The 12907-nt window shown below is 40.3% G+C and overlaps 1 protein-coding gene across 1 annotated transcript; it reads right to left on the bottom strand.

Annotated features, from left to right (window-relative positions):
• Nucleotides 1–3438: 3438 nt before the first annotated feature.
• Nucleotides 3439–4364, bottom strand: LOC114901396 (olfactory receptor 2A1/2A42). The gene is given in 2 exon segments (XM_029233081.1): nt 3439–4199; nt 4202–4364. Coding segments are annotated over 2 exon segments (924 nt in total).
• Between the last annotated feature and the right edge of the window lie 8543 nt (nt 4365–12907).

The following is a 12907-nucleotide window of genomic DNA, read 5'->3' as shown; positions in this document are numbered from 1 at the left end:
GGCTACTCTTCATTGCGGTGCGCAGGCTTCTCTTGTTGCGGAGCACGGGCTCTAGGCACGCGGGCTTCAGTAGTTGTAGCACATGGGCTCAGTAGTTGTGGCGCATGGGCTTAGTTCCTCTGCGGCATGTGGGATCTTCCAAGATCCCAATGCAAGACTCTTTCTTGCACTGTTTTCAGTTTCACTCTCCTGCTAGTTGAGAGGCTCTTCCTCCATCCCTGACCCTTGGAGTCACAGTCCTTTCTTGCTACCTCCCTCTCATTTTCACGCCAGTATAAAGTGAAACTGCTTTCTTCAGCAAATTTAAGTACTATTTCTATATGGAGCTCAAGGCCTATCTTTGGCTGGACATTGAAAGTTTTTTCTTCTCTCCTCTTCCTTCTCCTGAAACATCACAATCTTTTTGATTTTTATATATTGGTTGTGTTTTGGTAATTAGATTGCCTTTGTTTGGTCCCAGACTAGGTACTTATTACCTGTGAGGCTTTGGTTAAGGTACTTAATCTCTTTGTGCTTCTGTTTTCTCATAGGGCTGTTACAAAGATTTGAAAAGCGAATACTTATAAGGTGCTTAGAAGAGCGCCCCACCATAGTGAGTACTCAGTAAACATGTGTGCACACATGCACATGTGTATGAACACGTGAGTGATATATGTGAAAACAGAGATGTCCTAGTTCTGGGTCTTAACACCATGCTCAGGTCTAAACCAAACCTCTAATTGCAATGAGAACAGCCTCCGTTCCCACCCTCTCTGTGCTGCTCCAAAACTCTGAACATCTTCAGCGACCATGCCCACCGGACTCACTGACCAGGACCAGAAGCCTTCAATAGGTAATATCTGGCTCTCCCAGCCTCACTGTGGCCTATATTAGACTGAGAAGGAACCCACACTCTCCTAACATATCTTACGTTGCGACAGGTCAGCCTTATTCTTAATTTAATAACATTGATAGTGATGCACTACACTGTCCTGTTGAGTAGGAAAGGCTTGGGAGCCAGATGGTTGGGGTATGAGTCTCACATTTGCCGCCTGCTTAATATTTGCATCTATAAAATGGGATGATAATGAGAAATGGATTTGTTATGATGATGAAACGTGGTGATCTCTGTAAACTAGCTGTCAATGTGCAATGGGTGGCACAGAATAATTAATAGTACTATTAACTATTATTATTATTAACACCCCTTTTTCCATTCAGTTACCTCTGCTTAGGGCTTTCCATTCATACCCAGCGATTGAAAGTCGGGCTGTAGCACTTGCTAGCTCCTCCTAAGTGAAGAGTGTATGTTTATTCAGAGAGAATCATAGATATTTTTCTTGAGAAGATGAAAAGAGTTTGGAAACAAGTGGCCATCAAAAGCCCAGGGCAGACTGGACAGTGGATTTTGTTGGGTAATTCCCTGGGATGCCATCTGAATGTGTGTGGACTGACTCTCTGATCTCAGAAATTGTAAGACAGATGATAGGATTTAATCAACAAAATCAATTTCCCCTAAGCCTAAGTAGGCATTTAGGTACATTTACTATTTGTAAGAGGATTTACAATTGAGAGGAAACATCCGAATGTGGGGTAAAAATGGACAAAGTTATTAATGGATTCTGGGTCTCTACCTGTAGCTACAGTATTGCAAAGAATTGTTATTGATGTGGCTCCATCAGTAATGCCTGCCATTCTGCTATTACTGCACACACCTGATGAAGTCAGAGGTAGAGTGTCTATTTTAACCTTCTTGGCCCCTTAGTAGTGGATGGAATAAATTTTTACCTCTAGATAGTCTTAATGCACCAAGCAGTTAAATGAAAAAATAAATATGTTTGATAGAATTAAATATAATGAATGCAGCAAAACTTAAATACTTTATGGGGAGGAAAAGAGAATGCTTTACAGAGTGTCTTGGATCACTTAGTCTCAGACATAAAGAAAGTGATGAGCTTAGGTGGTATTCAGTACCCAAGGCTCCAAGTAGACTACTGAGGGCGGTGATTCAAATGTCACTCCAGGCAGGAATGTTCAGTGGAGAAAGGACAGCCTCTTCAATAAGTGGTGCTGGGAAAACTGGACAGGTACATGTAAAAGTATGAGATTAGATCACTCCCTAACACCATACACAAAAATAAGCTCAAAATGGATTAAAGACCTAAAAGTAAGGCCAGAAACTATCAAACTCTTAGAGGAAAACATAGGCAGAACACTCTATGACATAAATCACAGCAAGATCTTTTTTGACCCACCTCCTAGAGAAATGGAAATAAAAACAAAAATAAACAAATGGGACCTAATGAAACTTCAAAGCTTTTGCACAGCAAAGGAAACCGTAAACAAGACAACCCTCAGAATGGGAGAAAATATTTGCAAATGAAGCAACTGACAAAGGATTAATCTCCAGAACATACAAGCAACTCATGCAGCTCAATATCAAAGAAAACAAACAACCCAATCCAAAAATGGGCAGAGGACCTAAATAGACATTTCTCCAAAGAAGATATACAGATTGCCAACAAACACATGAAAGGATGCTCAACTTCATTAATCATTAGAGAAATGCAAATCAAAACTACAATGAGATATCATCTCACACCAGTCAGAATGGCCATCATCAAAAAATCTAGAAACAATAAATGCTGGAGAGGGTGTGGAGAAAAGGGAACACTCTTGCACTGTTGGTGAGAATGTAAATTGATACAACCACTATGGAGAACAGTATGGAGGTTCCTTAAAAACCTACAAATAAAACTACCATACGACCCAGCAATCCCACTACTGGGCATATACCCTGAGAAAACCAAAATTCAAAAAGAGTCATGTACCAAAATATTCATTGCAGCTCTATTTACAATAGCCCGGAGATGGAAACAACCTAAGTGTCCATCATCGGATGAATGGATAAAGAAGATGTGGCACACATATACAATGGAATATTACTCAGCCGTAAAAAGAAACGAAATTGAGCTATTTGTAATGAGGTGGATAGACCTAGAGTCTGTCATACAGAGTGAAGTAAGTCAGAAAGAGAAAGACAAATACCATATGCTAACACATATATATGGAATTTAAGAAAAAAAATGTCATGAAGAACCTAGGGGTAAGACAGGAATAAAGACGCAGACCTACTAGAGAATGGACTTGAGGATATGGGGAGGGGGAAGGGTAAGCTGTGACAAAGCAAGAGAGAGTCATGGACATATATACACTACCAAACGTAAGGTAGATAGCTAGTGGGAAGCAGCCGCATAGCACAGGGAGATCAGCTCTGTGCTTTGTGACCGCCTGGAGGGGTGGGATAGGGAGGATGGGAGGGAGGGAGATGCAAGAGGCAAGAGATATGGGAACATATGAATATGTATAACTGATTCACTTTGTTATAAAGCAGAAACTAACACAGCATTGTAAAGCAATTATACTCCAATAAAGATGTAAAAAAAAAAAAAACAAATGTCACTCCAACTGGAAATGACTTTCCTTGAACAGTGCTCTCCGCAGGGCACCCTTGACCTCTGTGTTCCTCAGGCTATAGATCAGTGGGTTCAGCATAGGTTGAAAAAACTGTAAAACAGGAAAAGGATCTTCTGCCGGGTGGCTGGATTTGGGGGCCGTGTGCATGACGATGGCACTGCCAAAGAAGAGCCCAATCACGCAGAGGTGGGAGCAGCAGGTGGAGAAGGCCTTTCTGCGGCCCTCACCCGACTGCATCCTCAGGATGGCAACCAGGATGCGTGTGGAGGAGACCAGCACCAAGCAGAGGGGCCCAACTAAGACAAACACAGAAGCAGCAAAGATGACAACTTGCTTGAGCCAGGTATCAGCACATGCCAGTTTGAGGACAGACAGGATTTCTCAGAAGAAGTGGTTGATTTCATGAAGCCCACAGAAGAGCAGTCTCAGGACGAGGCCCACGTGGACCAGGGCCAGGAGGGAGCCACCCGCCCAGGAAATCACCACTAGGGTGATGCAGATGCTCCAGCTTACAATGACAGAATATTGGAGGGGGTGGCAGAGGGCCACATACTGCTCATAGGACAATACCGCCAGGAGAAGACACTCGGCATAAGTAAAAGTCAAAAAGAGAAAGGTCTGTTTCATGCAGCCAGCAAAGGAGATGGGCTTGGCTGGACTCAGGAGGTCTCCAAGCATCTGGGGCACCGTGTTGCAGGCATACGCTATGTCAACGATGGCCAGGTGTGAGAGGAAGAAGTACAGTGCATTCTGGAGTCCAGTGAGATGAGCCCCAGGATGGCCCTGTTTTCCAGCAGGGTGAAGGTGTAAGACAGGCAGAAGAGCCCAAAGAGAAGTATCTGAATCCTTGGGCCAAGACAAAATCCCAGGAGAATGAATTCTGTAACCACTGTCTGATTTCCCCCCATCTCACTATGAAAAGGATAAAATGGGATTGCTCAGGACAGAGTTATCGAAAATATCTAGACATTATTTCATAAAAATAGTCATTTTTAAAGGACAAAATTTTAGGGTATTGACTAGTTTTTCATTAAGTTAATCACTTAATCTAACATCCAGTTTTATAGGAAGGGGATTGTGTCACCAATGATAGGTTACCTAGAGTCACTGACACTTGTGATGGGGAGAAAGACTGTCAAATCAAAAGAGGAAATAAAATGACCATGAAATAGGGATGATCTTGGAGCTGCACGTGTCAACATCACGAAGAGGATTTCTGGGATGCAGAAGTAATCAGTAATGGAAGAACTCCAAATACGGGAATCAGAGTAGTCCTAGAAAAGAGATGTAATTCCAGTTTCTCAAGAGGAATATCAACTGCGTCACTTTCAGCAGCTGAAATCAACCTTTGCTCTCTAAAGCAGCTTACCTGATAAGAGGAGGAAGAAAAAGAGAAAATGAAACTTTTATGACAATGTGATTGTTTAAGTTGCTAAGAAGGCATCAGTGGATATGCTCCATGTGAGCTCTCATGAGTGATGAAATCAAACCAACCACTGGGCATTTGGAAATTAATGTACTAATGGGTTCACACTTACTGATTTACCAAATAACTTTATTGAAAAACAATCCTTACAATTTGTAGGAATTGGATTTGGGGGGCTGCCCAGTGTTCATGTATTGTGAATCTAGACTTGTGTGCAGGGGTGTGAGTCTGAAGTCAGGCATTCACACATCGTTTTGAAGGCGAGTGTGGATGCAGGTGAAAACACTTCAAGACATAGTTCCGCATGTGCTACTTGTAACCCTACTACTCTACTCCTATCAAAAGAGAAAGTCTAGGTCATAATCTAACTGGGAAAGGCCATACCTGGAACAACAGTGTGTTGCAGGCCTCGCCATCTGTGTGACGGCTTAACGTTTGCATCATGTTTCATTTGTGAAATTCAGAAAGACAAGAAATGACGATTCATTAAAAAATCAACTCTGCCCTACTTCAGCAACACAAGAATTGATATCTGCTTTACAGATAGCTAATTTCTTTTTGGTAAAGAGAAAATTTAGTGAATTTGTCATTTTACAGATTTACATAGCATTAAATTGGTGGCCCAGTATTTGATGCTCCTGTGAATTGGTGATGTACCAAACAATAGCTGGCTTGTCCTTAAGTCCTGGATAACAGCTGCCTCAAAATACCATGTAGAAATCTAGCATCTTTGCTGGTACAAACATTTAGTTGCACCTTTGCTGGGCAAAAATAACCTGGGGCTGAGCTACTGAATTTGCGCCTGCTTGCTGCTAAAGAAAAGACTTCTCCAGGGTTAATGTATGGAAAGGTGCTTTTGTTGATAAGATCCTGGTCCAGTTGTCGTTATACCAATGGAGACATTAATGAGATGCTCCCTGAGGACCTTGGAAATAAGAGAAACAATACTGATTTTTGGGAAGCAGAACTTGTAAAATCCACTCATAATGGATGGGAAGAACTGGAGGAGGAAAACAAGAAAACCTGTGTAGACATATAACTGGAGAGTTCTGAGTGCATCCAAAAACTCCACTCAAGGAGCTCTGATGCTATCTCACGGAAGAGGCGGAAGAGGATCTGATCGTGACTCAGGAATCCAAATGTGACAGTGGCGTGAGATACTTGTCTACAGTAAGACTGAGGAATAAAGAAGAGGGTTACCCATGGGGCCAGTGGTTATCAGCACATCTTCAGCACTGTCCAGGGGAGTCGGCCTGATGGTATGAGAGTGCTGTCCTCCTGGCAGGTCTATGTCTACAGCTCAGATGGCTTGAGTGATCGGGGATCAATAACCCTCACTGGAAATCTCCAGTTAACTCCCCCTGCCCCGATTCCATGCTCACCAATCAACTGGGAGGTATTAATTTAGTACGATACAGATGAGAAATGAATAAAATTTCCGAAGCTGGATCTACAAAGTGAGGGCCAGGCCCTAGATAGAGATAATCACATAGAAATACAACCCAAGGAAAGCTTTTCTGAGAAGCTAATTGAAATCCTGAAGGACATCCCCACTACATCCCTCTCTAGAAGCAACAAATGACTGTTTTTTAAATAAGTATTATCAATAAATTATTATATTACCAAGACACAATAGAATCTACCATACTATGAACTCCTAACATGCGACTAAGGCTTATTTTTTTTTCAGGAGTATATAAAAAACTACTGTGCTAGGACAACCTTTTAAATTTATTTGGAAAACATATTAAAATATTTAGTTGTGAAAATGAGTTTGAATCTGCATCTTATAAAATGCTTAATCTCTTTATTCAGTCCTCCTTTATTTCCTTCTGTAACTTCCAAAATGATTAGATAAAGGAAAAAGAAACACTACTTACAAAGTATGAATCTCTTGGAAACCTAAAGGGAGAAAAAAGAGAAAGAAGGTCCTAACAAGTACATTAAGAGTCTTTACAAAAACAGTTGACATATTGACAACTGGATTGTAACCCACTCCTTGTGAACAAGGAACAGGTGTATCTGGTTTTGTAATTTTGGCACTTAGCAAATGTTTACTGAGTGAACAAATGAATGAATGAATACACATAAATGAGTGAATGCCTAAATGTTGAAAGTTTGGACCATTCTTGGACTGGGTCTGTAATTTCTGACTTGCTTAAATCTTGACCATAATCATACCCAATTAAGGACATTCATCCCAAAGCCAAAAAGAACACTGACTGAAGTTTGATAATAACAACTGTAGAATCTCAAGATGTTTAAGTCCTGAACACTTGAAAGACACTTCTATTTTCTTTCTTTTTTCCCTCGTATTTTATTTCATTCTACATGTTACTAAAAGCATCTTACCTGAACTCAAATGGATTGAATTTGCTAAAGGACTAGCAGAAGTGAAAGGAGAGACTAAGAAAGAAATTAAATATATTGTGGTTCCGAATGCAACATTCAAGCATTGTTTGATGCTATAAATGATACATCTTATATGTATGTACAAGTTAGCATTTTAAAAATTGGCAAATTGTTTTATGACTAATATGTTATCCATGATCTCTGTGGTTTCAAAATAAATATCTAAGATTGAAATCATTTCTTTATACACGAACAAACATGTCAGCACTAGATGCGGCCTACGTTTCAAAAAGTAAAATTTAAGACCTGATGAACTGACAAACTCTTTTCTAATGTTGTGGGCATGAGTCACATAGCATTCCTAAAAATGAAAGCTATTTTTAAATCCTCAATTCAACTTAAGTACTGCATGTTTTACTTTCCAGTTATATGAAATATTTGTTACAATTAATGTACTCAGTAGAACCCTTCTCTGATTCTTTCCTAGATCAAAATATTTTAACATTTCTCTTGAGTTGTTCTCCTTGACCCATGTGTTAGTTAGAAGGATGTTGTTTAATCTCCAAATATTTGGGGGATTTTCCAGCTCTCTCTCTGTTATTGATTTCTACTTTAATTCCATTATGATCTAAGAACAGATATCGTATGATTTCTCTTCTTTTACATTTGTTCAGGTGTGTTTTATGGCCCCAAATGTGCTGTATCTTGGTGAATGTTACATGTGAGCTTGAGAAGAATGTGTATTTTGCTGTTGGATGAAGTGGTCTATAGGTGTCCGTTATATCCAGTTGATGGATGGTGTTGTTTAGCTATATCCTTATTGATTTTCCTCCTGCTGGATTGTTCATGTATGATAGTATAGGGCACTACAGAGTAGTAATTAAAGAGCATAAGCTTAAGGACCAGACACACATTTACTACTTGGATGACTGGCTATAGTTCTTCACCCCTTAGCCCTAGTATTAACGTTTTTGAAAGGAGAAAAGTGATAGTACCCTATTTCATGAGGTTGTTGTGAAGACTGAGATAATACGTGTTAAATAGTTAAATGATTTAACTGAGACAAAAAACTGAGCACATTCCTGCCACACAGGAATTGTAAGTATTACAATGTAAGTCAACAATGCGATTTTGTGGATAATATACAGTTGAAGGATCAGGAAAGCAGGTTTTGGCTTCCGACCTTTCAATGTTTTTATTGGGAAAGTGCATGATTAGTTGAAGAGATATTAGGGATTAAAAAGAGCACAAAACTGTGACAATTCTATTAAAAACTACAGAGATTATCCTTTAAGTAGCAACTCCTTACCTTTTCTTCACTTCCCTCAACCACACATACACACACACACACACACATACATTCATGTACATTCCAGGTTTGGGAAAGTCTAACATTTAAAGTATTTTCTGTGTGTCTGACACTGTTCTCCAAGTTACGGATAATGGATAAGATGTGTATGAGCTTCATAGATTATATATTGTGGTTTTGTTGACGAGACATAAACACAAGGACCGAACTAATGTCATTTTCCCCTGAAATGAAAGATCACTCCATAATACATCCCAGTATAATCTTCCTTGGTTTGCAAAAATGATTCCATATATTAAACTTAAATCCATCACACAGGCTTTTCTTATTTTTCTATCTAGAGTCAATGTTCACAAGGTTATTGCTTTCATGCAGCTACTTAACCACTGTATAGAACAAAGTTAACCAAATTCTACACATAGGTACACTATTTGTGAGGAATATGTTCAAAAAGTTAGCATTAGGGCTTCCCTGGTGGCGCAGTGGTTGGGAGTCCGCCTGCCGATGCAGGGCACGCGGGTTCGTGCCCCGGTCCGGGAGGATCCCACGTGCCGCGGAGTGGCTGGGCCCGTGAGCCATGGCCACTGGGCCTGCGCGTCCGGAGCCTGTGCTCCGCGACGGGAGAGGCCGCAGCGGTAAGAGGCCCGCGTACCACCAAATAAAAAAAAAAGTTAGCATTAACTTTTCCTCAAACTGTCCCCACAGCAGAATAACCATCAGTTCACATTTACAGAGGACTGAGTTTCCTTACCTATGCTTAAGAAGAATAGCACTATAAAAGTGAGAGTTAGGAGTTTGGGATTAACGTATACACACTACTGTATATAAAATAGATAATGAACAAGGACCTACTGTACAGCACGGGGAACTCTACTCAATATTTGTAATAACCTATATGGGAAAAGAATCTGAAAAAGAATGGATATATGTATAACTGAACTACTTTGCTGTACACCTGAAATTAACACATTGTAAATCAACTATACACTAATATAAAATAAAAATTAAATTAAAAATACAAAATCAAAAGACCAGATGCTACAACATATATAAGAGGAATTGATAGTAAAAACAAATAAATAAATAAGGCAATCTGGTTAGCATCCACATTTGGACTCAAGACCTCGGAAGAGGAAAGCACCTGAAGGTTGGATGGAGTCCTGCTTTAGGGGGCTTCTGTGGGAGCTGCAGAGCCCTCACTTCTGTTCCTGATTGAAAATGGGACCAGATCTTCAGAAAAAGAGGTTTTATTCTCCGATGGGCTCAACCTAGCTGGCAGCTCTTGAGAGTTCACTGGAAGGGGTGTGCTGTGAGATGCAGTGCACGCCCACCTCCACTGGGAGGAGAGGCGAAGCAATTCTCTTTTTCTATTTCTGTTCTCATCCCCCGCAGGACACACGATTAGGAAATACAGACAGCCCCAGAGCACACCCCTGAGACAACATCACTCATTACAGTCCCTTAATATTTGGCATTATTTGGATTTCATGAATCCCCAGCACTGACCTAGTTCCCAAATCTCCAGATGGTTCAGGTGAACCTGTAAGGAAGCAGACCCAGTGTGACAAGGAATAAATTCCTGGCATTAACAGCTGTAGTTCAGCTTCTCCCCAGTGACTGGGTCCCTTGTGTTGCAGCGGAGTTGGGCAGAAAGCACCTTGAAAAAGCAGCTGATTCCAAGTAACAACTCCAGGTGCGAAGATGCTGCAGAGAGCTGGTTATGGACGCGGGGAGTGGACTGGGGGTCCAAAGGGGCAAAAGGTGTCCCAGGGGGCTTATTAGATCCTGCCTAAAGGAGGGTTTTCTAGGATGCAAACCACCAAAGTAGGGTGACCATTAGAAGAATCTCTAATCTCCATTCTGAGGCCAGTCCCGCAGGGGAGGGGAGGAAAGGACGCTCTCCAAGACAGCTTCCCCTAGAGGCTTCCTGTCTCTACTGGGATCGGGAGAGGATTTGCTACCTCAGATGTTGTCATATTTATTTGTATTTTGCTGCGTTCTTTTACTGAACATAAAAGGGTTAAAATGCTATTTTGGAAATCTCACATCAATCAATCATGCAACTTAAGAACTAGTTAGTTCATTATAGTGTGATTCATGACTTACTGGGGTTGTGACATAAACTTGGGGGAAACTGGGCACAGTTAGCAAGTTTTGAGAACACGTCCACCTGTGCTCCTACTGTACACATCCACTGTGAGAAGAAACACACAAAGTTGGCTCCTAATCGTATGAAATGCCAGGTGCATATTAGGCAATCCATAAATATTGGGACCCTTTTTCTTTCTTCCTCTTTTTCTTTTCTTTCTCTCTTCCTTTCTTTCTTTCTCCTTTCCTTCCTTTCTTCCTTCCTTTTGCTCTTTCTCTCCTTCCTTCCTTCCTCCCTCCCTCCTTCCCTCCCTCCCTTCTTCCCTTCCTTCCTTCTTTCTTTCTTTCTTTCTTTTTCTTTCTTTTCTTTCTCTCCCTCTCTCTTTCCTTCATGTTCCATGTGACTGCAGAAAATGTGGAAATCAGGAAACTAACACATAAAAGAAAAACTGAAATACTGTGAAAACAATAGTTTAGGATTATTGTTTTCATATGTTTAGTTTCAAAACTAAAACATAGTTTTCTATGTTCATTTGACCATAGGTCATAAAAAGTAAAAAAATTTGAACAAAGACAATAATAAATTAATTATAAACATTTATGATACCAAACAAACTTAACTGTAGGGAAATGCATCATTTCAAAATTACATGTTGTTTTTTTTGTCACATATCAAGGTGACATAGCTCTTAACTTCTGGACAACTTCTAAAAGTGGTCAGAGTAAAACATAAACATATACAAAACATAAATGTATACGAAGGAAAATAACATACATAATACAGTCAGCTTTTAATTGCAATAAGTATGTTCTCAAATATTTATATTATCTGTCAGCATTGGACATTTTTTGTCAGCACTGGGCATTTTCTGTAATCACTGATTCTCTTTTAACCTGCATCTGTAACCATTATGGTTATAGCAAGGTCCACTAGGATTTGAACATATTTTCCATTTGAAAGTAGAATAAATAAGAATCAACACATTGATAATATAAACACCTCCCAGATTAAATTATCTTAATAATTGGTTTGCAAATTGGTGGCTTTTAGTTGACGAAATAAATATGCAAGTCAAGGATGAACCTGTCTTCAGAAAGTCATGACAGGCTTGGAATTTATGGAAAATTACAATTGTAAAATATTATTAACGTATTTCTGGAGTAATTATGTGTTAAAAGCTCAGAAGTTCAATGTTTGATTTGGAATCCTGAAAACTGGGAAATTAAAGAGGCAGAATTTGCTTACTGAGCACAGCCCAAGACATAGAAACTTCATTTAGTAGATACCTGGTTTCTGATTATGAGAACTGTGATCTATTGGGGAGGAAATTTATTCTAGTTTTAGAAAATACCCTTCAATATTATTCAATTGCATTTGCTCTGATTCTAGGCTCATTGAGCCATGTCCTTATTTTTTATTCATTTCTAGATTTTTGAAAGGAAAATTCGGGAATCTTGGATAATGGGTATAGGTACTCCTTTTCCTGAGAAGAAATATCCTCCATTATAAGGTTCAAATTGGGATCCAGGTTAACCATGGTTATCTCATGAGTTTTGTGAGGGTCAGTCAGTTCTTCAGTGACCATAACTCCCAATGAAGAAGCCCCACACCAGATAAACACTGATGCTCAAATTGTGATTTCATAGTCTGATCATCAGGATTCCCATAGAAATGGTTAACTAAGAGAGGTTAGAACACTATTTTCTGACTTAAGTATAAACTTTATTAAGGACTAAATATTAACCCCATTAAACATTAAGCAAGAACACTGATCCCTTTATTGAAATGATGAGGGCTTCCCAGGGGACACGGGTTTGAGCCCTGGTCTGGGAAGATCCCACATGCCGTGGAGCAACTAAGCCTGCCTGCCACAACTACTGAAGCCCACGTGCCACAACTACTGAAGCCCGCGTGCCACAACTACTGAAGCCTGCGTGCCTAGAGCCTGTGCTCCACAGCAAGAGAAGCCACTGCAATGAGAAGCCCATGCACCGAAATGAAGAGTAGCCCCTGCTCACCACAACTAGAGAAAATCCTTGCGTAGCAATGAAGACCCAATGCAGCTAAAAATTAATTAACTAATTAATTTTTTAAAAAATTAGGGCTTCCCTGGTGGTGCAGTGGTTGAGAGTCTGCCTGCCGATGCAGGGAACATGGGTTTGTGCCGCGGAGCGGCTAGGCCCGTGAGCCATGGCCACTGAACCTGCGCGTCTGGAGCCTGTGCTCCGCAATGGGAGAGGCCCCAACAGTAAGAGGCCCGCGTACCGCGAAAAAA

Source organism: Monodon monoceros, unplaced genomic scaffold (assembly GCF_005190385.1).
Source record: "Monodon monoceros isolate NGI ecotype Baffin Bay Population unplaced genomic scaffold, NGI_Narwhal_1 Super_Scaffold_2, whole genome shotgun sequence".
Classification (NCBI taxonomy): Eukaryota; Metazoa; Chordata; class Mammalia; order Artiodactyla; family Monodontidae; genus Monodon; species Monodon monoceros.
The sequence above is the reverse complement of the archived record's forward strand: the minus strand, read 5'-3'. Positions and strand labels throughout refer to the sequence as shown.